General features: G+C 45.4%; 2 protein-coding genes across 10 annotated transcripts in view; one reads left to right on the top strand and one right to left on the bottom strand.

Annotated features, from left to right (window-relative positions):
* Positions 1 to 1,239: 1,239 nt before the first annotated feature.
* Positions 1,240 to 19,918, bottom strand: LDAF1 (lipid droplet assembly factor 1). 2 transcript variants are annotated; one of them, XM_051847892.2, is made up of 5 exons: positions 19,762 to 19,918; positions 17,140 to 17,331; positions 9,545 to 9,713; positions 8,924 to 9,062; positions 1,240 to 2,010 (listed from the first exon to the last, which is right to left on the bottom strand). In XM_051847892.2, exons 2-5 carry the CDS (start codon positions 17,311 to 17,313, stop codon positions 1,929 to 1,931), a joined length of 564 nt encoding a protein of 187 aa, XP_051703852.1. In that variant the 5' UTR covers positions 17,314 to 17,331; positions 19,762 to 19,918; the 3' UTR covers positions 1,240 to 1,928. The 2 variants fall into 2 exon arrangements, with proteins under 2 accessions (XP_051703852.1, XP_002711860.2); XM_002711814.5 differs by lacking the exon at positions 19,762 to 19,918 and adding an exon at positions 19,016 to 19,154.
* Positions 19,407 to 25,499, top strand: part of DNAH3 (dynein axonemal heavy chain 3) — a 191,403-nt gene continuing 185,310 nt past the window's right edge. For 4 of the 8 annotated variants that reach the window (XR_011384660.1, XR_011384661.1, XM_070064651.1 and 1 more), the window contains exons 1-2: positions 19,937 to 20,219; positions 21,465 to 21,559. The gene's annotated coding sequence lies outside the window, so the exon portion shown is untranslated. Of the gene's footprint in view, positions 19,547 to 19,936; positions 20,220 to 21,464; positions 21,560 to 25,499 lie in introns of those variants that run through there. The other 4 variants (XM_051847851.2, XM_051847854.2, XM_008257841.4 and 1 more) reach the window with 4 other exon arrangements.

Consider the following 25,499-nt stretch of genomic DNA (forward strand, 5'->3'; position numbering starts at 1 on the left):
TGGACTTCTGACACAGAAAATGTGAGATAACAAACATGTGTTCTTTCAAACCAATAGTTGGCAATGACTTGTGACACAGCAACAGATAAGGAACACACTTGTGCAAGGACTCTTACATTATAAAGTAACTTGGGAGGGTGGGCTTTGATGCAACAGTTAAGACAACACTTGGGATGCCTGCATCCCATATCAGAGTACCTGGATTCAAGTCCCAGCTCTGTTCTTGAACCCAGCTTCCCATTGATTCAGACCCTAGGAGGCAGCAGTGATGGCTCAAGTACTTGGGTCCCTGTCACCCTTGTGGGAGACCAATTGAGTTCCCAGCTCTAGCTGCTGCAGGTATTTGGTGAGTGGGTCGACAGAGTAAGGCAGTTAATATCAGACACTTGTACAAAGGAAAGAGACAGTCAGTAAACAGCAACTTTGTGTACTGGTACACCTATGGTATTGGCAGAAACAGGCAGTTCTTATCTGTACAGGAGACGAATCCACCTTTTAGTGCCAGGTATACAAAATGTCATGGCATACAGAAGTTTCCATACCAACTTAAGGCCTTTAAGCCCCACTGTGGCAAGTAGCAGCATTTATTTTTGTCTGCCCAGTAAAAAGGTCATTTGCTTCTGATCTTGAAGCTGCCTCCCATCTCTCTGCACCCAAGCATCTCCACCCTGTGTGCAACAATGGAGCTGACCTAACTCTTCCCCTAGTGCCTGAATGGATATAAGTCCCAGCCCTCTTATCTGCATATCCCCTCCTCTTGGCAACTGTGATTGGTTGGGGGTTGTTCACATGACCAAAATCTGTCCAATCAGAACTGACAACAGAACATTTCTAGGTACTTTGGAAAAATAGCAGCTTTCTAGTCCAGTACAGAGTGCTAACTAGAGCTGGGACCTCTATATGGGGTAAGCCTGCCTGAAAAAGCAGCTCAGGTGGGGAGAAGCAGGCATGAGAAATACCTACTGATACTACTTACGCATCTGAATCCATCTGTGCCTTAAGTCTACCCTTGGCTTTTTAGTTGCATGAAACAAACCCCTCCCCTCACCATCCCCAGTTTTGAATGTCACTAGCAACTTAAAAAATCATCGTCACCCAGGATCTGCCATGAAACTGACAGAGAAGGAATAGGCAGGTAGGCCTTGTGGGGCTGAGGGTAGGGAGGGAGGCAGTAGACAAAAAGCTCACCAAGACAGTTAATAAACTGCCACAGCAAAGAAAACCACTGGAAGCAGAAAATCCACAGGATGTTTTATTTTTATTTTGTAGTCCTTTACCAATCTTTTTGGAAGAAATGTCTTAACAGGATAAGTTCTTTAAAACAATACAAAAGTATCAAGTACAAATACGTAAAAAATTAACAGGATTGAGTATTCAACAGTAACAGTGGAAAGCAGGCCTTTAAGACTTTTATTTTAAAAAGACTCTTGGCTATATAGTTAAGTTTGGATTCTATTTTCCAAATTTGGGAGGCTGTTATTCCCAAATGGTACAATGCTTTCTGATTGAAAGTGAATAGTTAATAAGGCAGAAGAGCCTGCTCTGTTTTAAAATACGTTTTACCTCTTGTTTTAAATGAGTGACAAATATAAACAGCTTCCCGCATTTCTAAACACAAAAATAAAATGAAAAGAAACCCATTGCTGCCTCCTCTTGGGTCTGTAGACATAAGCCCTGAGGCTCTAGGTCTTAACCCAGATCCCTGCCAAGGTCAAGACCACATACTTGAGTGGGAGGTGACACATCACCCTGGCCAACTTGGCCGCTGCAGGATCCAACAAACACTAAAGTGGAAAAGCCAGAAGACACATCTAAGGAGTGTCTTGACTACTCAGACAGCTTCTCTTGAGTCATGACCCCACAGAGTGGGCGAGATCCAACAGCTTCCCTGAGGTGCTTGGAAAAGGGCTCTGGTTCTGTTCGGTCGGTCATTCCTGGTAGAGTCCCTCAAAGTCTGCAGACTTCATAGCCAGCTGACAGTCGCCACTGGGGTTTTGCTGTGATGGGGGTCTGTTCAGTAACAAGAAGAGGTGGTTAGCTCTAGAGCCAGGTAGAGGGTATACATAGCTGAACACACAACATTCTTGGCTGCTTTGTTTTCAGCTGCCTCTCCCAACCACACCAGTTCTGGGGCTAGGCCAGTTTTGTGCATGAGGAAACTGAGGGCACAGGATGTTACAACCACTGGGTTGGGAGTAGGGTTGTGGCTCCTTTCTCCTGTTCTGATATTTTGTGTTCCCCAATCGTCTGCGTCCTCACCACAACCCAGTGAGAAAGGCAGAGCAGGGAGCAGGTCTACTTTACCAACTGGGAAGAAAACGGAGGTCAGAGAAATTAAGCAGTCTGTTCAAGGCAACACCAAGGAAAAATGGCAGAGGCTAGGATTCAGACCCCTAACTTTTGATTCCAATTAGTCTTCGACAGCTTCAGTGGAAAGGAGGCAGAAGGTAAAGAAGAAAAATAGGTCTTTCTTGGTCCCTGTGACTGTAGGTTGCGGGAGGCAGTGAGAGGAAAGGTAGTGCGGTTAAGAGTAGCTTAATTGGATCTATGTATTATCTTTGAATTTCAAAGAGTTCTGCCACCACTGACTGACACCCCACTGAAGTCTGGTTAGCCAGTACACATTTCCACTGCTTTTCTCTTTATGAGTCTATGCTAGGGAAGATGAGAAAGCTGAACACTCCCAGCTTGGAGTTCCCATCTGACAAAGTCCTAGCCAATGAAGTCTGCTTTGGGAGGATGAGAAGAGGTCTTCAGGAAGATTTCGTTCACTTGATACTAAGGATCAGATTCAATTAGGAGCACTCATTTACCACCAACCCCCTGACCCCCCGACCCCCATCCTGCCTCGCATGTAGCTGGTGCACTGGGTGCTAACTGTGGGCATACAGAAAGGCTGAAGGTTCATAATATATATATGCAGCAGCCCTGGGCTACCTACAGCTTTTTGTTATGTAATAAAAATGAATCCCTATTTTTTTAAAGATTTATTTATTTGAAAGTCAGAGTTAAAGAGAGAGAAAGAGAGAGGGAGAGGGAGAGAGACAGAGAGACAGAGAGAGACAGAGAGAGACAGAGAAAAACATCTTCCATCCACTGGTTCACTCCCCATATGGCTGCAACAGCCAGGGCTGGAGCAGGCTGAAGCCAGGAGGCAGGAGCTTCTTCCAGGTCTCCCGTGTGTGTAGCAGGGGTTCAAGTACTTGGGCCATCTTCCGCTGCTTTTCCTAGACCATTAGCAAGGAGCTGAATGGGAAATGGAGTAGCCGAGACATGAACCAGTGCCCATACGTGATGCCAGCATTGCAGGCGACTGCTTTACCTGCTATGCCACAGTGCTGACCCCATGAATCCCTATTTAAGTTCCTAAATATTTAGGATTTTTTATTTACTTGCCACATAAAGCAGTCCTACCTGATAACAAAAAAAAAAAAAAAAAAAAAAAAAAAGAATAAAGTCTTTCTTTTTTTTTTAACATTTATTTATTTATTTGAAAGTCAGAGTTACAGAGAGAAAGAGACAGAGAAATCTTCCATCTACTGGTTCACTCCCCAGATGGCCACAATGGCCAAGGCTGGGCCAGGCCAAAGCCGGGAGCCAGAAGCCTCCTTCGAGTCTCCTACATAAGGTAGCAGAGCCCCAGGTACTTGAGCTATCTTCCACTGATTTTCCTACGCCATTAGCAGAGTTGGATGGGAAGCAGAGTTGCCAGGATACAAACCAGCTTTACCTGCTACACCACAAAGCTGGCCCCATTGCTCTTCTTCAGAAGTGAGGAGGCTAGGTATGTTCTGACTGGTTTGGGAGACTGAGTGTGGTGTGAAATACGTGATTCTGGTGAGTCTACAAACAGACACAGGTGCCTCGGCTCCCTACTTTCCCCTAGAAGACAGGGCCTTGCAGGTCTCACTGTGTCCAAAACAAAGCAGCATAGTCTTTCCTCCTCAGAGGCTAGTTAATCCACAGAGGAGGCAGCTCCATGTATTTTCTCAAAAGATTGTTTAGGGGCAGGCATCTAGCATCGTGATTAAGATGCCACATGGGGGGCCAGTGCTGTGGTGTAGTGGGTGAAGCCGGCTGTTCCACTTCTGATCCAGCTCTCTGCTATGGCCTGGGAAAACAGTAGAAGATGGCCCAAGCCCTTGGGCCCCTACACCCACGTGGGAGACCCAGAAGCAGCTCCTGGCTTCGGAACAGCGCAGCTCCAGCCGTTGCAGCCATCTAGAGAGTGAACCAGTGGATGGAAGACCTCTCTCTCTCTCTCTCTCTCTCTCTCTCTCTCTCTCTCCCCTTCTCTCTGTGTAACTGACTTTCAAATAAATAAATAAATCTTTAAAAAAAAAAAAAAAAGGATGCTACATGGGAGGCCAGCATCCCATATTAGAGTGCCTGGTGCAAATCCTGGCTACTCCGCTTCCAATCCACCTTCCCGTTAATGTGCACCCTAGGAGGCAGCAGGTGATGGTTCAAGTTCTTGGTTCCACGCCACCTACACGGGAGATCTAAGAGTTTCAGGATTCAGGCTTCAGTCCAGCCCAGCCCCACCTCTTACAGGCATTTGGAGAGTGATCCAACAGATGGAAGATATCTTTGTCTCTCTACCTTTCAAACTAATTTTTAAGATTGTTTAGCTGATTTTTATAAGTACACCTTACTGTTTTCCTTTCTTTTGCTTTCTCTTTTAAAACCACCTTAATTGTTTGATGTTTTAGGTCCAAATTCCATTACATCATGGAATACATTGTATAGTTCTCCTTTTATCCTCTCATTTTTTAAAAAAAAAAGATTTGTTTATTTATTTGAATATCCCGCATGGTGCACGGGCCCAAGGACTTAGGCCATCTATTACTGCTTTCTCAGGCCATAGCAGAGAGCTGGATCAGAAGTGGAGCAGCCAGGACTCAAACCAGTGCCCCTAAGGGATGACAGCACTGCAGGTGGCAGCTTTACCCACTATGCCACAGCACCAGCCCCCTTATCCTCTCATTCTTTGAGGGGATTTAATGCAGAAGTTATTTTTCTTGAGTTTTATTTTTTTTTTAATTTTTTTTTTTTTTATTTTTGACAGGCAGAGTGGACAGTGAGAGAGAGAGACAGAGAGAAAGGTCTTCCTTTGCCGTTGGTTCACCCTCCAATGGCCGCCGCGGCCGGCGCACCGCGCTGATCCGATGGCAGGAGCCAGGAGCCTGGTGCTTTTCCTGGTCTCCCATGGGGTGCAGGGCCCAAGCACCTGGGCCATCCTCCACTGCACTCCCTGGCCACAGCAGAGAGCTGGCCTGGAAGAGGGGCAACCGGGACAGAATCCGGCGCCCCAACCGGGACTAGAACCCGGTGTGCCGGCGCCGCTAGGCAGAGGATTAGCCTAGTGAGCCGCGGCGCCGGCCCTTTCTTGAGTTTTAAAGAATTCAATAATGAAAGGGCTCTCAGATGAAAACTATGTTCATAATATATGCCATTTTCTCATTCTCTCAAAAGTGACACTTTTCACTTCAGAAGCTTCACAGACGATGTGTATTATGAAAAATCCATGCATGGATTTCAAAAACTTTAGCACCACAATGTACTAACTTGTTGTAACTTGTCTAACAGGATCTACTGACAGGCCCTAAGACAGATAAGACATCATTTTGAAGAGTCCTACCAGAGCAACATGAATTCTGCTAAAATTGAAACAAGAATAAACACTAAATTAATGCTGGAGCTTGGGTGGAAGAAAGTGAAATCATTGATGCTTTTCACAAAGTTGTCAGGGATAAATGGCCCCAAAGAAATCGGTTCACAAAAGGGTAACTTGTTTAAGATGGGACCAGACAATGTTGAAGATGAAGCCAGCAGCACTAAACCACTCATATCAACTTGCAATAAAAAAATTCATCTTGTTAGTGCCCTAAGACTGACAATTAACAGCAGAAACAGCCAGTACCACAGACATCGCAATGGTTCAGTTCACATAATTCTGTCCAAAACATTAAAATGGAAAAAACTTTTTGCCTAAACCATTGCACCAGATACTGCAAACAAGAGCAGAGCTTTCAATGGAACTTTGGCACAAATGGGATCAAGATCCTAAAGTATTCTAACAGGAAGTGAAACCTGGCTTTACCAGTACAATCTAGAAGACAAAGCATAATTAGAACAACGGCTGAGTCAAAGTAAAAGCAGTCAAAGCAAAAGCAGAAGGGTTAAGAGCAAAGGCCACGGCATTTTGCTTGTTGACTTTCTGGAATGTCAAAGAAAAATAACATTTGCTAGGTACAAGAATGTTTTAAGAAATTAGCCAGGGAACAGCACTATGGGACAGCAGGTTAACGCCCTGGCCTGAAACACCGGCATCCCATATGGCCACCAGTTCTAGTCCCAGCTGCTCCACTTCCAATCCAGCTCTCTGCTGTGGCCTGGGAAAGCAGTAGAAGATGGCCCAAGTCCTTGAGCCCCTCCCTGCACCTACGTGGGAGACCCGGAAGAAGCTCCTGGCTCCTGGCTTTGGATCGGCACAGCTCCAGCCATTGTGGCCAACTGGGGAGTGAATCAGCAGATGGGAGACCTCTCTGTGTGTCTCTACCTCTCTCTGTAACTCTGTCTTTCAAATAAATAAATCTTAAAAAAAAAGAAAAAGAAATTAGCTGAAGCTTTAGCAGAAAAATATCCATGAATCATCAGAAAATACTTCATCATGACAACATTCTTTCTATGGGAAATCATAAAGCATCCAGATTTGGGTCCTTCTGACTTGTTTTTGTTTCCTAACCTTAAAAGAATCTTTAAAGGGCACCCATTTTTCTTCAGTTAATAATGTAAAAAGGCTACGTTGACAGGATTAAATTTCCAGAACCCTCTGGGGGATGGACTACAAAGTGTCTTGAACTTCATGGAGCCTAGCCTATGTTGAGAAATAAAGTTTATACTTTTACTTTGTGATTCCATTTTTTCCATGAACATTCTGAAGTTCCATAATAAATTTGGAAGATCTGCGTGACTCAATGAACCAATATCATCCAAATGATCAAAGCATGAAATTACAAAATCATGCATTGTAAAGATCCACTTAAAGTACTAGATAAACCATTGGATGTTAATATGACAGAGTACCAAAATTTCACATTTCAACTAACCTTTAAGAAACTACTATTTGTAGAGTTTTGGTGTACTGTCTCAGAAAAAATAGCCACTCTATTTCTCAACACATGAATAACAAAGGATAACATTTTGATAAGAATTTCAAGGGCTCTTCTGTAGAAAAACGAAACTGAGGATGTTGATTCTTGCAAAGGAAGAATTGGCAAACAATGGCCCTTGGGCCAAACCTAGTTGGCTGCTTGTTTTTGTAAACAATGTTTATTGGGACATAGCTATGCTCAATCATTTGCTTATTATTATTAACTTACCTAGATTTAGATCCCTTCTCTGTTACTCTCAACTTTTTGGGTTGGCTTTATTTTCCTTATTACAGAATGGGCTAGTGGGGATCATTATGTGAGGTAAAACCTGGAAAGAGCTTAGCAGAGTCCCTGGCACAGGTATTAGCCATTATCACCAAATTAGCAAGAGCTTCAATGAAGTACAGTGTACTTCATTGAGATATAAGACTCTAAAATCAACACAAAGGGGAAAAAAATAAATCATTAAAAACAATCACTTTTGAAAATTAGCACATTATTTTCAACAAAGTTGTGGAAAATGCAATTTAAAAGGTAAGTTGATTTTCATGCAAAAATATTTTGAAATCTAAATCTATTTTTTTTTCATAATACACATTCTCCATGCATTTTTTGAGGGGTCACTACAGTCATCCAAGTGTTCAGTGAAAACCCGAATGTATTCCTCCCCTCTAAATTACTTTTGTACATTAACCAACTTCTCTCCACCCCACCCCAGTCCCAGCCTCTGGAGACCATTATTCTGCTCTCTACGTCTACAAGATTGCTTCAGACACCATTTAATGAGTGAGATCATGCAGTATTTGTCTTTCTGTGCCTGGCTTGTTTCATGTTACATAATATTTTCAAGGCTTATCCATGTTGTCAGAAATAATAGAACTGAATAGCATGCCATTGTACATATACAACATACAATGTCCCATTGTGTTTATACACATTTTCTTCATCCATCCATCTACTGAAAGACACATTGATTCCATCTCTCGGCTATTGTGAATGCAGCTGCACTAAACACAGGCGTGCAGATGCCTCTTTGATAATATGATTTAATTTCCTTTGCATATATACCCAGTAATGGGATTGCTGGGTTGTTTGTTAGTTCTATTTTTAATTTTTTTGAGGAATCTCCATATTGTTTTCTATAATAGCTATACTAAAAACACCTTAATTTGACTTTTGGAAGTTAAATAGAAATTTTTCTAGAGGAATCAATAACCACCACTTCATAGAGTTGCTGTGACAAAGAAATGAGTTGTGTGTGTGACAGATGATAACAGCAAGAGGCTGCTTGAAAGTCCATTGTAAATTCCCATTTAATGTCTGACATTATGGAGAACTACCAGAAATATTCAACTCTCACAATTTTGCTTTGAGACAATAGGGGTTAGGGTATTATTTGTAAAAATCCCCGCATGGGGTGGGCATTTGGCACTGTGGTTAAAACGTTGCTTGAGATGCCTGCATCCCGTATCAGAGTGCCTGGGTTCAAGTTCTGGTTCTGCTCCTGACTCCAGCTTCCTGTTAATGTACACCCTGAGAGGCAGCAAGTAACAGCTCAAGTATTTGGGTCCCTGACAGTCATGTGGGAAACCAGGATTGAGTTCCTGGCTCCCAACTTCAGCCTTGCCCAGCTCTGGCTATGGTGGGCATTTAAACAATGAACCAGTGGGTGGGAGATTTCTTGTCTATTTGTCTCACTACCTTTCAAACAAGTAAAATAAATAATTTTAAAATTATGATCAATTATTCCATGAACACATATTTACCTGGGAGAAAACCAGAACCTGATGAGGCTGGAGACCACCACGTAGGACACTACGATTGCCCCCGACATGGTGAGTGACACAAAGCTCAAGCCACAGAGGACGCAAAGCAGTGAGAGGCCACCCACGGAGATGACCAGTCCTAAAAGAGAACATGGTTAGGAGAAGCATTCATCTAAAACAGGTTGAAAACTGGCAGACCCAGAACAGTGTGTCTAAAACAATGACAGTTAGTTTAGGTTTCTTAGGTGAGATCTCCCACAAAAATCCAAGTTTCTGGCATGGTTTCAAAAGGAGGTCTTCTCACCACCTCAGTGCACATCTCTGCATGGCAACAACTACCTGGCCCTCTAGCGGCCTTCAATCCCCACCATCCCTAAAGTGTACTATATGTGGGTGCTTTGCTCATTTTTTGTTACCTGTCAAATTTGAGACTCACAGAAGATAACAAAAACACACTGCTGGAGGTAGGATTCTAACACAGATTCCAGTCTACTCTGGTAGACTGCCTTCTATGTGACTTTAAACAAGAACAAGAAGCTCTGACAGAATGGCAGATGCCCGATACACACTGTCCTCCCAACTGAGTCATTTTTCAAATGGGTGAATAACTAAGCCGCATACCTTCCAGTAATATGACTCCCACAAGAGCAGCCAAGAAGGTCAACACCACAAAGAACAGGAAGAACCCAACCGGAAGGGCCGACATGACAAGGAACACCAGCAGGGTTAGGGCCAGGAAAGGATGTCTGTCCAGGTACTGAGCCACTGGAGACTTCATGAAGGCCACCACCTGTGGGCAAAGGACAGGGAGCCAGGATTGAGTGTCATGCCTGAATCCCAGGTTGGAAGCATCCACCCAGGATGTGGCAATATAATGACAAAACATAAAGTTGGAAGGCTCATGAATAATAAGTCACTACCAGATGTCTCCCAAGACATGAGTCACCCAGGCAGCAATTTAAGGCAGTGTGCACAGGTAGTAAGTCTGAGAGCCCCACCCAACCTCAAGCCTTGTGAAAGGAGGAAAGATAAGTCAAGGCACTCCTGCTCAACACTGCTCTCTTGGGAAACACCCTCAGCACATGTGGAACACACATGTAATCTGTCACCTACTATACAGCTGAGGTTTTCACATTGCAGTCACTAAGGCACAAAGAGGTTAAGTCCTAGGGACTCAGCATCACCTGGGGACTTGTTAGAAATGCAGTATCTCGGGCTCTGCCCCAGGACTGCTGAATCAGATTCTGCTTTTGAAACAAAATCTCCAGGTGACTTGTACATGCATTAGTTTATGGGGGGTTAGAGGAAGTGATAGGGAGGGAAGGAGGAAGGGAATATTATATTCTTAGGATTGTATCTACAAAGCACACTGAATCTGAAAATAAGAGTGAAGAAAAAAAAAAAGAAAGAAAGAAAGAAGGGGCCAGCATTGAGGCACAGCAGGTTAAGCTGCTGCACGCATCATGGGTACCCTTCTTAGGCCCCACACCTTCTCTCTCCTCAGCGCTTAAATTCTGGACCTAGTTCCCTTTTAAAGTTTCCAGCACTCCAGAACCTTTCTCCTACAAAACTAATCCTTCCCATGTCTCATTCCTTAGGGCCTTACAGGCCAGCAGCCACAATAAAAATATAATTCAAGTTCAACAATCACAGTGCCACCGGCCAATACATGTGTGCCTCGTAGAAGCAAGTGTTTACATAAGTGATTCAAGTGGTGAAAATTTCAGGACAAGCTGAAAACAGGAAAATTCTGTTCTTTATTCTGATAGCAACCATAGCACAAGGCTCACCCTGTTTAACAGAAAAGGCCGTTCCAAGAAGCCATTGCCATCTGACTTGGGACTTCAACTCCGCCTCCTAGAGGGATCTCTTGAAGCACGGCAAATCTCACTTCCTGCCCGGCCACAATAGGGCACAATGCTACCCACTACCCTATTGTGACAAAAAGCCACCAAACACTTTGCTATTTTGTTTCCATAGCCAGAGGTGACTGTGCCAGAAATCACCTTTGAGCTGGTGCTGCCCAGACTGGACACTCCAATTTCAGTGCCCAGGGAGCCCTTACTAAGTGAGAGAAGCTGATAGCGAGAGGCAGAGGGGCTGCGGGGGTGGCCATGCAGGACCACCTGCATGGTGGCTGGCTTCTCAAGCTGCCCCAGGTTGTCCCGAGTGCTGGCCATTCTGGCCCATGCATACCACCTGTGTCACTGGCAGACTGAACTGTTCTCTCTGACTCTTCCCATCAAAAGGGCCCCAGAGAGCACAGTGGGGAGGAGCCCAGGGGTATTCCAGGTAAGGAAGGCAGCAATGCACACAGCGAGTGTTAGGTTAGCACAGGAAGGCCTGTGTGGCAGGATGGGACAGTGAGGGTGTCAGACTCAAGGGTTTACACCTGCACTACCCAGCACTGCAACCGCATGTGGGCCATCCAACCTTGAAACGTGGCTTGTGCAACTGATGGCCTGGATTTTTTTTTTTTTTTTGTATTTGACAGGCAGAGTTATAGACAGTGAGAGAGAGAGGGAGACAGAAAGATCTTCCTTCCATTGGTTCACTCCCCAAATGGCCACTACAGCTGGCGCTGCGCCGATCCAAAGCCAGGAGCCAGGTGCTTCTTCCTGGTCTTCCATGAGGGTGCAGGGGCCCAAGCACTTGGGCCATCCTCTACTGCCCTCCCAGGCCACAGCAGAGAGCTGGATTGGAAGAGGAGCAACCGGGACTAGAACCTGGCACCCATATAGGATGCCGGCGCTGCAGGCGGAGGATTAACCAAGTGAGCCACGGCACCGGCCCCAATGGCCTGGATTTTTCATTAAATTTAAAAACATACTGGTGGAGGTGGGATTCTAACTCAGAACTGATCCTTGATTCAGTCATTGGACAGTTTCTAAGCATATTTCAAAAAGGTTGGGCACACACAGCTACTCTTTTCAACTGAGATGTTATAAAATCTGAACATAGAAAGTATTTTCAACAGAAATTGGCATCCCAGGTGAGATGTGTTGTAAGTGAATTAAAAAAATGTAAACAGATGTATAGAAGGAGATAGATGGATGTATGGACAGATAGATAGACAGACAGATAGTCCAAACCTAGGCTGGTGCAGAGATGAAAAAGATGGGGGAATGTGGTATGAAAGTGGAACATCAAAAGAAAAATTGTTTTTCATAGGGACAGTTCATCTTGGTGATCCAAGAGTAAAACAAGATTGCTCCTTGAAGGAATCCACTTTCTTCTTAGCCTCTTCTGAGTCTGGACTCTACAACCCAAAAATAGACAATCCCTCAGATGTACACAGAGACCATGGTAAGATGCAAAGAGGCTGGCGCCGTGGCTCAATAGGCTAATCCTCTGCCTTGTGGCGCCAGCACACCGGGTTCTAGTCCCGGTTGGGGCGCTGGATTCTGTCCCGGTTGCCCCTCTTCCAGGCAGCTCTCTGCTATGGCCTGGGAGTGCAGTGGAGCATGGCCCAAGTCCTTGGGCCCTGCACCCACATGGGAGACCAGGAGAAGCACCTGGCTCCTGGTTTTGGATCAGCACGATGCGCCGGCCGCAGTGCACCAGCCGCGGCAGCCATTGGAGGGTGAACCAATGGCAAAAGGAAGACCTTCCTCTCTCTCTCTCTCACTGTCCACTTTGCCTGTCAAAAAAAAAAAAAAAAAAAAAGATGCAGAGAGTTAAACTGGGTAACCAGCTTTTCCCAGGCAAGAAGCATCACCCTGCTAAGCCGATCTGCCATAGTAGGAAAGGGCATGGGTCAGCCAAGTCTCACCAAAACGGAGAGCACTCATTAAACACGCAGGTGCCCAGCACCGTTTCAAGTGCTTTCCATGTATTTCCTCATCTATTTTTCCTTACTATTCTGTGAGGCAGGTAATGAGGAACAACTGAATATTACCTAAATCCATGGGGCTAGAACACTGCAATTAACTTTTCATTCTTGTGGCAACAACAGGAGACACAATAGGAGGATGGGAAGTGGGAGAGCTTATTACTCAGTAACATGCTCCAGTTTGCAGTGCACACCCTGGAGGCAGCCACAGTTTCCAACCTAGGATTTCCAGGCACAGAGCCGCACTGAAGAACCCAGGGCTGCCAGGTTGGGATATCATGTGCCTGGCTCTGTGTTAAACCTTCTCAAACAGCAGCACAGATAATCCTCACTACAAGCTTATGAACCTGGCATTGCTTATTTTAGAAAAGAGGAGGTGGAAGCTCAATGAGCCAAAGTGACTTGGCCAAGGTCAGACAAAGGTGATTTATTTATAAATAGGCACTTGGGCTTGGGAGGATCCAAAACAGGGACAAAGTGGACAGATCAGAGGACATGAAGCTTCCACCTGGGGCCACACAGCAGCCAGACACATACTCTGGTGTCAGAATGCATAAGACAAATCAATGATTCTTTGTCCCTTGGTACCACAAGGGATGATGAGGAATTGAGATCATTTAAAACCACTGATGATGACAAACCAAAGGCACTACATGATGGCTTCTCCCAGATTATAGTCTCTGGGTGGCCTCTGGCATAGCATTCAGGGTTGGCACAGAGGTGCCTGGGGACATTGTTCAAAAGCATCTTTGTGGCAAAAAGGTCTACAGGGGACACAACTATTTCATCACAGATAATCCACATCAGGATGGTTACCTGCACAGCCCATGTTCCATCTCTTCACATGGAAAGGCTACAAGAGGAAGCTAGACAGCCAAGAGAAGGGTGTTGAGAGTTATCTCTGACTCCATCTACTTACCAGATCCCGGTTCTAATTCCTCCTGAAGCTGGGCCAGGTTCACACTTTCTGCCCTTGGTTTCAACTTTAGTATATGTGCTGCCAAAGCGAGCACCTGCCTTGGTTTCAAACTCAGCCTTACAATTCCCAAAAGACTTGGAAACCCCCCCCCCCGCCCCCCACGCCATTTACTTGTTTGCTTGAGCTATTTTGAGCAGGTTTCTGTCTCTCTCAGTCTAAAAGAGAGACAATTAAGACTTGACTTGGGGGCCGGCGCTGTGCACAGTGGGTTAAAGCCCCAAACTGCAGTGCCGCTGGCATCCTATAAAGGTGCCAGTTTGAGTCCTGGCTGTTCCACTTCCAATCCAGCTCCCTGTTAATGTGCTTGGGAAAGCAGCAGATGACCCAAGCCCATGGGCCCCTGAACCCACGTGGGAGACCCAGAAGAAGTTCCTGGCTCCTTTCTTCAGATAGGCTCACCTCCAGCCATTCCAGCCATTTGGGGAGTGAACCAGCAGATGGAAGACCTCTCTTTCTCTCCCTCTCTCTGTAACTCTTTCAAATAAATAAAATAAATCTTTAAAAACAAACAAATAAACAAAAAAACCTGACTGGGCTTCAGAGGCTTCCAGGAAGAGATGATGGGGCTGTTTCCTACGCTCCACCTGGAAGCCCAATCTATTGCCATTTGGAGTTCAAAGGACTTACTAACATCTAAACTTCCCAGATACAGGTAAATTATGGTATGTCAACCTGATGCACTTCACTGATATACTTACCTTCTGTAAAAGTAACTGTTCTGAAGATCCACACTTCAACATTGAAAAATCACAGTACATAGTATCAAGCAAACATAAAATACAAAACTGTACCTGCCATAATTATAACCACTATTGGGTAAAAATTACACGCATAATCCTCATCCTCATCACTTCCACCACCACTGGATTTGTTAGTGATGAGTTTACAAGTAGTTTATTCTCCTTTTGCCTTCAATACTGCAGAGTTCTTCATAAAATTAATATTGATAAAGGCCGGCGCCACGGCTCACTAGGCTAATCCTTCGCCTTGCGGTGCCGGCACACCGGGTTCTAGTCCTGGTCGGGGCGCCAGATTCTATCCCGGTTGCCCCTCTTCCAGGCCAGCTCTCTGCTGTGGCCAGGGAGTACAGTGGAGGATGGCCCAAGTGCTTGGGCCCTGCACCCCATGGGAGACCAGGAGAAGCACCTGGCTCCTGCCTTCAGATCAGCGCGGTGCGCTGGCCGCAGCGCGCTGGCCGCAGTGGCCACTGGAGGGTGAACCAACGGCAAAAGGAAGACCTTTCTCTCTGTCTCTCTCTCTCTCACTGTCCACTCTGCCTGTTAAAAAAAATTAATATTGATAAATACAACCAAAATGTTTTAAATATTCTACCTCAGGAGTATCTAAAGAACATCAGGACTTGGACAACTGATCATTTTTCCTATCACTCTGGGAGTTGGTTGGCCCAGAACCTATTCCAATGAACATGGCTGAGGATCTGGAATGAAGGGGTGAAGAAATGCTAAGGCATGAGTTCAAGTGCTTTGAAATACCTACCTGAGAAAGTTGCTGTGAATATTAACAAAGGCAAGCTGGTCAGACACCCAGTACAGGGTTTGGCATGCAGTAGGAACTCAGTCAATGTTAACACACAATCCTAATTATTCATGGATTCCATATGTGTGAATGTGTCTACGTGCCAACAGCTCTCTCTAACTCAAAATCAATACCTGTGGTCCTTTCACATCATAAGAGGACATGCATAAGGCAGCAAAAAACTGAGTCACCTAACATGTACATTCCTAGTTGAGGTCAAATAAGGTGACAATCTGGCTTCTTGTTTCAACTCATTTAACAAGTGTCCTCCCCATGGTCTATTTGGTACTACATTTTTCAAATTTTTGTGCTTCTGCTTGGTTATTACACTGGCCCCCAAGTAGAGTACTAAAGTGGTATCTAGTGTTCCTGAGCACAAGGGAGAAAACACATGTTAGACAATACATGTTTGTTCCAGGCACAAGTTCGAGGGCTGCCGGCCCTGAGCTCTATGTTGATGATCACAAATACACATTAAATAACCTTTAAGCAAAAATGCACATAAAATAAGGGTACATATCGATCAGTTGATGACCAGGAACCAAATATGGTGCTCCCCTAGGAGCAATGGTTGGAGATTTGCTTATTCAGCACTTACTTACTTACTTACTGCAGTGACTTCGCAGAATGTAACCACCATAAGCAATGAGAATCAACTCTTGTGAAAAGGGCATGAGGACTTTACTTATTGAGCTAAATTTTGAGCCTCAGCCAGCTGACTAGAAAGCTACTTGTACAATTTAAAAATAGCTTGGTAAATCCAGAGTCCCAGATGGGTTCTGGAGCGAGTCCAGAAAAGGTCTCTGTAGAGTTTACTGCTCTGAACTGCAAAGAAGTATCTCCTAGAGTAGACCTTAATGTAGCTGTGCTGTCCAGAACAAAAAACCGATCACAAAACAGCTTGTTTTGTTACACATACATATGCACTTTTATGGGTATATCACATAGGGGAAAAGTGTCTAGAAAAGATACAACAGATGTGAATAGTATTATCTCTGAAAGCTATTTTTCCTGCAGACAAAATACTGAAATACATGCAAAGCACAAAAATAAACATGGAAGAAGGCAAAATATAGGATCACAAGTCCGATTGCTATTGAGTAGCTACTGGATACCTGAAAAAATGGCTAATTTGAATCAAAATGTGCTGTAGGTATAAAACATGCAAAGGATTTCAAAGAGCATAAAAAATGTAAAACATCTCAAGGGTTCTTTCATTAATAACTTTTTACAATGATTCTAAGTTGAAATAATATTTTAGATATACTAGGTTAAATAAAAGATCATTAAAATTCTACCTGTTTCCTTTCACTTGTTGAGTGTGGCTACTAGCAATCACATATGTGGTGCATATCATATTTCTGTGATTTCTAGTGGAACACTGGGCTTAAGTCTTAAAGTAGGCCTTGGTCCCTAGTTTTTATGGGAACAAGTAAGCTAAAATAAGCAGCCAAACAAGAAAAGAATGGTTTCGTTAGCACAAACTGAGAATGGCCTCTCTATACCCAACTAATGAAATTTCAATTCCCTTTACAAGTGGTCATTCAACAAAATTCTGGACTACGAGAGATGAATTCAAGGTATTGACTATTACTTCAGGAAGTCTCCTTAAATTGGAGGTACCAGAAAATATTTCATCCTCCACTCCTTCAATCTTATTCCTGCAATACAGATATAATGGCCGGTACTCCAGCAGCCATTTTGGATGACGAATTTGAAGGTTATAACTTACAGAAGGCAGGATGGTGAGCTAGAAACAATACTGACATACCTTCAAATTTCTTCTGCTTGCAAAGAAATTACTTTCTATCTTGTTTACACTCATGTTACTTTGGGATTTTCCATTATATATAATGACTGGACACTGACCTTTGAGTTATTCTTGAAAGACTCTATCAGCAAAGACAGCTTCCTCTGTAACTCTTGCAAGTCCTTTGAGATACTCGGGGACTCTTCTTTCACCATCCTGAAGGTTACTTCAATCTTCTTGAGGATTAATTCTCCTGTCAGTAAATCAATGGAGTGCGCAGTCCAATCCCTCATGCCACTTCGTCTCTGTCACTGGAGAAAAACAAAAATGTTTCTTAAATCATTAAAGGTCTCCATCCAACTGGTTCCACAAGAACTCCTCACACACTGAGGGAGGGCATGCAGACAGTGGATAACTTGGCAATATTTATCCAAATTTCACATTGCACACACTTTAACCCAGCAACCGAAACCTAAATAATCAAACAAGTTTATAAAAATGTAGCCAAAGGACGTGTAGCACATCGCTGTTTATAATATATAATGACCGGCAGGACACTGGGAAGAAGCTAACTGCCCTTCAGGAGGAAACTGACTAGATAATGGTAAATTCAGTCACTAAAATGATGTTACTAATCAGTGACATTAAAAAGATGTTCAGGGGCCAGCATCGTGGCTCACTAGGTTAATCCTCCGCCTGTGGTGCCAGCATCCCATATGGGCACCAGGTTCTAGTCCCAGTTGCTCCTCTTCCAGTCCAGCTCTCTGCTGTGGCGTGGGAAGGCAATGGAGGATGGCCCAGGTGCTTGGGCCCCTGCAACCGCATGGGAGACCATGGCTTTGGATTGGCACATTTGGGGAGTGAACCAACAGAAGGAAGACCTTTCTCTCTGTCTGTCTCTCTCTCACTGTCTATGACTCTAACTTTCAAATTAAAAAATAAATAATATTTATTTTTTATTTAGATGTTCATGATACATTTTTTAAAAATACTCCAATTTGTTACAAATATGTCTTTTATGTATATATTGCAGAGTAAAAGATATTGGACATATAACTATTAACAGTATCATCACTGAGAGTCTTTTTTTTTAGCATGGCAAAACACTGAAAAAAAAAAAAAACAGAAAGCAAGCTGAGGACACTATTTCAAGGCACACTGACCTTAAAAAATAAAAATGCCTTTCTAGTGAGACAATGATGTGGCCAATCTCTTTTCTTTATTTACTACCCATATTGTACAAGTTGGTTCCCAATGCCCTAAACCAATCTGTTTACTTGTGGGTCTCTTCCCAGTTTTGAGAGCTGTGCCTTAGGGAGAAGACCTTGCCGCAGTACATCCTCTGACTAAGGAGCCTGGAATTTCTGGGACGCTCCCAACCTCACATCATTTTTATTTATTTTTAATAAGGGCAGTTGGCTAAATACTTTTTTGATCCTTGCTGAGCTTTTATACTCCCCCCAAAATGGCTTATTTTATGATCCCCCAAACAAGGTATCTTTTCCATTTCTCCCTTACCATTGACCCCCTGACCTGTAACACAAATGCCTAACGCATTCAGTCACAGTGGCCAAAATTAACTGAGAACCTCACATTTATTTACCATATTGAATATCCTGCATGCTAATTATGTGAGTTACAAAGCAGAAGTTTCCCAATAGCTACAGGGTCTTGTGGGCAAATGAAAGCGCATTTTCAGGGCTCCAGCTAGCGCTGTTCTGCCTGTGGACAGGGAGGATTAAAGTCCCTCCACCCCATCTTCCATCTCTGAAGCCGCAGCCGGCCCAGACCTTGAATTTGAGATGTTCCCAGCACTCGGTTCTCCTAATCTCATCTCCGCAGCGGGTAGAAACAAGCCCAATTCCCAGGCACATCTCCTTTGGCCTGGGAAACCCAAGCGCCAGACCGGTTTGGGAAGTCCGATGGGAGCTAGCGTGGGGGAGCACGCCACCGCCAAGCCATCAAGTGCATCGACCTGGCCAGCGAGTTCCTTACCCCTAGTCCCTGGCTCCTCGCAGGGGTCTCCGCGGGAACCAGGCAGCCTTCGCCGCACGGACGGTGCCACCTGGCGCAGCCACAGGTGCCCCGCCAACCCCCAAAGCACCTCGCGGCTCTCGCGCCCCCGCGGGCAAACGGCCACCCTCTAACGGTCCAGCAGGGAGGGGGGAAGAGCGGGTCGCATCTCTGGCTGGGGGAGGGCGCCTGGAGCCCACCCTAACCACCTCCTTTCCCACTGGGGCCCAGTCTTTCTAGTACTAGAAGCGGGGGGCATCCCAGCGAGGAGGAATGGGATGTGACCAAGCCACGCGCCGCGCCCGAGAGGTCACCGAGGCTGAGAAATGGGGACTCGAGGCGGGCTGGGGTGAGGGGTGCCGAGTAAAATCCACCCTTGCACTCGCAGCTCCTCTCTCTCGGCAGTGACTCGGTGGAGAGGACGGCACCCATTTTCAATACTCCTAGGCAGGAGGTTTGACTGCACGTCTTCCCAACCGGGTCTCCCGAAAGGAAGACGGTCTCCGAGGCAAGGTGGGGTTGGTCACCCTTTTACCAAACCTTGGCGTGCACTCCCAGGCGCGTCTGTGAACTCCCAGACAAGGAGACACCCCCTTATCAGTGACCCCGGAACCTGTGCACACTCTCGAGCCGCCGCCCCCGCGCTCTTCCACAAGTTCCCCGCGAGCCAGGGGGTCTCCGCGGCCGAAGCACCCTGGGCCGCGCGGCCCCGAGCGTGGCGCTCTCACCTGGTCCCGCGGCCGCGCTGCCGCCGCCGCGCCTGTGTGGGGAGAGCGGAGGGAGGCAGGAGGAGGAGGAGGAACCGGAGCCGCCTTCCCCGCCCCTGGGCGCGCGCGCCACCCCGAGGCTCCGCCCCCTGCCCGCGGCCGGAAGGTGGGCGAAGGCTCCGCCGCGGCGGCGGCGGCGGCGGCGGCGGCGGCCTCGCGGGTTCTGTGAGGCGCGCCGGGTCGCTGGGCCAGACTTGGGGTCCGCCCGGACAATCCCCGAGAGGTGTAGGGTTGAGGAAACAGAGGCTCGGAGAGTGTCCCTTCCGGCGGCCTGGGCTTGGAGTGAGAGTGCCCGGATCACCTCAGGGTGATGCTGAGGATGGGTTTTCGAAGGAACTTAGGGTTTCGCCTCCTAAATTCGCAGACTCGGCTCTTCTAGAAGCATCTGTGGCGCTGAAGACACAGGTGCAGGTGATGAGGTACCAGCTTGGCTGGAAGTCTTTAGTCGTTACCCTCAGGGTTAAAGGTTATGAGTCACAGAGCCTTAGAGATGGATTTGATTAGTTTTTTAAGTTGTTTGACAGGCAGAGTGACAGGGAGAGAACGACATAGACACATCTTCCAGCTGCTGGCTCACTCCCCAAATGCGGGCAACAGCATTAAGGCAGGCGCCAGGAAGTCCATCGCAGTCCTAAGTGCATGGGCCATTGTGGCCTGCCTTCCAGGCACGGTAGCAGGAATGCTGACTTGGCAGTGCGGAGTAGCCAGGGCTCTCTCCCAGGTGGGATGCAGGTGTCCCAAACAGCAACTTAAACCGCTGGGCCACAGCGCCCACTGCTGGCATCTCTCTTGTACTTATGGTAAAGTTTTGAGCCAGAGCTACAGCACAGATAAACCCAAATCCCTCAGTTCTAAGGATCCAAATACGAGCGAGCAGGAACTCAGGTTTCCTGGCCCAAATCCACAACCTATTAGAGCAGACTTTCTCAACAGCAGGGTTGTTGACATTTTGGGGTGGTAGTTCTGTTTCTGGACTGTCCTGTGTATTGTGGGATTTTAATAACAACCCTGGCCTCTACCCATTTCATACCAGTAACAAACCCCCTCCCAGAAGTGGTAACAGAATGTCCCCAAATATTGCCAAATGCACCCTTGGGAACACAGTTGGCCCCTGTTGAGAACCACTACCAAAGGGCATACTGGGAAAGACCAGAGACTGGAGGTTCAACAGCCTTGGACTGTGGTCCCAGGACTGACTCTTAATCTGTGACCTGGGCCGAGCTACCTCTCTGAGCCATGGCTTCTTCTGTAAAATGGGGCCAGAAAGGCTTCCATGGTGGTGCAGTGGGTTAAGCTGCCCCCTGCGACACCAGCATCCATATAAGCCCTGGTTCGAGTCCCAGCTGCTCCACTTCTGATCCAGCTCCCTGATAATGCACCTGAGGAAATAGTGGAAGATTGCCCAAGTACTTGGAATTCTGCCACCCACATTGGAGTTTTAGGCTCCTGGCTTCACTATTGTAGTCATTTGGGGAGTGAACCAGCAGATGGAAGCTCTCTTACTCTCTCTAACTCTGCCTTTCAAATAAGTAAATCTTTAAAACCAAACAAAACCTGGGACAGAGATAGGCCCAAGGGTTGGTCTCCAACTGTACAATTGTTGGGCACTTTCCATGTGCATGGGCCTTGTTGACTTACCTCTCCTCTGCAATCTGTGTCCATAGCAACCTGGAGAGAAACTCTAGGTAAAGAGCAACAGTCACTGGACTATAATGAAGACTGATGCAATATTGGCTGTAAAGAAGTTATAACTTATATGGTACATAATAGGAGTTTAAGAACATTTGTTGCTATTATTAATTCTGCAACCCAATAGTCCTGGAAATAATCAGGCTGGTGGATAGAGAAGTAAGCTTGGGGATAATGATAATGGTGATGATGAGGATGAAGGTGAGGAGGAGGAGGAGGAGAAGGGGGAGGATAAACTGAGGGCTTCTACTCTAACTCCTCCACACCTCCACACACACAGGGAGCTAAGTGGAGAAAGGAGAGCATAGCTGGCGCCGCGGCTCAGTAGGCTAATCCTCCACCTAGCGGCACCAGCACACCGGGTTCTAGTCCCGGTCGGGGCGCTGGATTCTTTCCTGGTTGCCCCTCTTCCAGGCCAGCTCTCTGCTGTGGCCAGGGAAGGCAGTGGAGGATGGCCCAAGTGCTTGGGCCCTGCACCCCATGGGAGACCAGGAAAAGCACCTGGCTCCTGCCTTCGGATCAGCGCGGTGCGCCAGCCGCAGCGCACCAGCCATGGCGGCCATTGGAGGGTGAATCAACAGCAAAAAGGAAGACCTTTCTCTCTGTCTCTCTCTCTCACTATCCACTTTGCCTGTCAAAAAAAAAAAAAAAATTAAAGAAAAAAAAAGAAAGGAGAGCATAAACGGACAAGTCTCCCTAAATTCTTAAGCTTCAGGCAGTATTATTTGGCTTCATGCATTTTCTTGGCTACAATTATAATGGGTCTCTTTCGCTTCCCCTGCCTCCAAGGGAAAACATTTGTTTTTATTCTTGTTTCTGCCTTAGTATGACACACTGCAGCCATCATTCCTGGGATAGATGTTTCTTTGGGAAGCCAAATCGCCTGGGATTTTTGTTTAAGAGTGCCATCTAGGGGTGCTCTGTGAATCTTCCGATTTCTCCCATCTGTGAATCCTCTAATTCCTCCCACCTCTGGCATTTTTGTAGGACCAGCCAGGTTTTGTTTCTCCTTATTGTTGACTGCCTCTTCCACTAGTAATATTCCAGGACTGCCAGGATCCTTAGAATCTCTCCATAGCATCAGGACTTGGCTCTAAATGTACATTTGATAAGTTGATAAAAATAAGTCCACATAAATACTCTCCTGTGCCTTCCCACAATTACTTGCTGCAGTGGACTAAATGCCCCAGCCCCGCCCCTCACCCCAAACTCTCATGTTGAAATCCTAAGGGAGGTATTTTTCACAGTGATTAAGATTAAGATACTTGTCAGAATACCAGCCTCCTGTAGGAGAGTGCCTAGATTCAAATTGGCTCTGCTCCCAATCTCACCTTCCTGTTAATGTGCAGCCTGGGAGGCTGTAGGACACCCAGCTAGAAGCTCTTTGCTTCAGCCCTGGGTTTTCAGCCCTAGCATTTGAGGAATGAACCAGCAGATGGAGACCTCTCTCTCCCTGTCTCTCTCTCTTTCTCCCTGTCTCTCTCCCTGTCTCTCCCTGTCTCTCCCTCTCTCTCCCTTTCTCTCCTTTTCTCTCCCTCTCTCTCCCCCTCTGTCGCTCCCTCCCCTTGTTCCTCTGTCCTTCAAAGTAATTAAATAAAGAAGAAATTCCAATGCCCAATTTGATAGTATTAAAAGGTGAGCCTTTGGGAGATGATTAGGTCATACAAATGGAGCCCTTATAAATGAGATCAGTGCCCATCTCAAAGGGAATTAGAGGTCCCTCCAGCCCCCTTTCTATCAGAAAAGGATGCAAGGAGAAGTTGGAAGTCTACAACCCAGAAGAGTCCTCACTGGAACCCTACTATGCTGGCACCCTGATCTTAGACTGCCGGCCTCCAAAGCTGAGAAATGAATGTCTGTGGTCACCCAGGTTGTGGTACTTTGGTATAGCAGCCCCAACGGACTAAGACATTTGCTCCAGTTAAGCAATAATTTTAGGCTTCAGAAAAGATTTTCCAAGAGCATTGGGCTGTGAACTAAAAATATGTAAACTTCCCAGGAAGAGATAGAGACCCTAAAGTGTTAATGCTATAGAGATGGGGACAGCCTAGAACCTAGATGACCTTTCGCCTCCCCATCTTGCCAGCTGTAGGAAATAAACATGTAGCACACTTAGTCAAATATCAGTTTCAAGTACACAATTGATAGCTTTTTAGTGGAACTACGTCCAAATGTTGAGTGGGTTACACTTATACTAAAAGTTCTTTTACTTGAAAAAGTGTTTATCTGCAATTCTAATTTAACAGGGCATCCTGTATTTTATCTGGCAACCCTAGGCACTTGTAGTTGAGGGGGTAATAGAACTTGTGGTATACATCTTGTATTGGGAATTACCACATGAAGTTAAATCAGATGACAATACTGTGTAGATTGTCATCTGTAGATGAGTAGGTGTAGATGAGGTGGCTGGGGGTGGGGGGTGGGGTGGCACTTTCAGTCTCTTCTGCCAGGAATTTTATTTACTTTTCATCTTTCTCAAACTACACGTATGTAGGGTTTTGATGAAAGCTGCAGAAAAAATTCCACAAACAGGTTCAAGTTCCAGCTTTGCTGTTGACATAACTGAGTGACCATAGACAGGTTATTTAGTGTCTTAGTTTCCTCAACCATAAAACTTGGAATAATTATAATTATGTTTAGGGTTGTTGATGTGATTCAGAGAGGTGATGTTCATTCGCTAAGAGATTAGCACTACTGCTAATCAACAGAAGCCAGTAGTGTGGATTTGATGTTTTTGAACACAGATAAACTTAAAGGACACTAAATTTCAGATGGGGGCTCACACACAAAGTCACAGGGCTCCATGGCACTTACCTAGCCCGTTCTAGTTCTTCAGCTCATTGGATTAATCACTCTTTTTTTTTTTTTTTTTTTTTTTTTACAGAAAATGAGGTTTCACACCCAATAAAGCAAGCCTGAAAATAACCCTATTTCTGTCTAAAAGTCTGAAGCCCGTGCCCTGGCTCATGTATTCCAAAATGTATACACTTTATGGAAGAGTGTGATAGTGTTAAGTGATGACAAAGCTCAGGGTTATTGTGACAGTGTGGATCAATTACAAGGAAAGGGTAAGAAAAGGGAGAAATGGAAGTACTCGGTGCTGTGCCAGTACTCTTCACCAAATATCAGAAGCGTTTGTGTTCTGGGCAGGGGCTCGGTGGTTTCCACAAAGCAACTGGACACAGTGTCTTCAGAAAAGAATTCAGATTGTATCGAAGCTACTTATGAGTCAGGTCAACTTGGGAATGTCACCTCTCTCAGTTTGGGTTTTCTTATTCATAAAATGGGGACATCATGGAGTTTGGGGAAAATTAAATTAAAAAAAAAAGATATGCAAGCAAGGAACCTAAAAACAGTAAGTCAAGCTTTGTTTTGAGACAGCTCTGAAAGCAGCCATGTAATGTGTGCTTTGAACATTGGAGCAGCAGCTACTATCATCCCTTGTGTGTGAGTACTTGTGTATGTGAATATGAGTGCTTGAATTGCTGTGTTTCTAATAATACTGATATTAGCCACAACATTTACAGAGTGCCTGCTGTGTCAGTTCACCAAACTATCCCAGGGTCCCCAGATGTAGCACTTAGTGGTGTTAAAACGCAGGACATCTGCCATTTATGAGTCTGCTGTGTATTCTGCTTCCCGTGTTGGATGGTTCTCTCCTTAATTCTATCAGTTAGTATTAGCAGACACTAGTCTTGTTTATGTGATCTCTTTGACTCTTAGACCTATCATTATGATCAATTGTGAGCTGAAATTGATCACTTGGACTAGTGAGATGGCATTGGTACATGCCACCTTGATGGGATTGAATTGGAATCCTCTGGCATGTTTCTAACTCTACCGTTTGGGGCAAGTCAGCTTGAGCATGTTCCAAATTGTACATCTCCTCCCTCTCTTATTCCCACTCTTATATTTAACAGAGATCACTTTTCAGTTAAATTTAAACACCTAAGAATAATTGTGTGTTAGTTACAGAGTTCAACCAATAGTATTAAGTAGGATAAAAAAAA

Source organism: Oryctolagus cuniculus, chromosome 19 (genome assembly GCF_964237555.1).
Source record: "Oryctolagus cuniculus chromosome 19, mOryCun1.1, whole genome shotgun sequence".
In the NCBI taxonomy this organism is placed as follows: Eukaryota; Metazoa; Chordata; class Mammalia; order Lagomorpha; family Leporidae; genus Oryctolagus; species Oryctolagus cuniculus.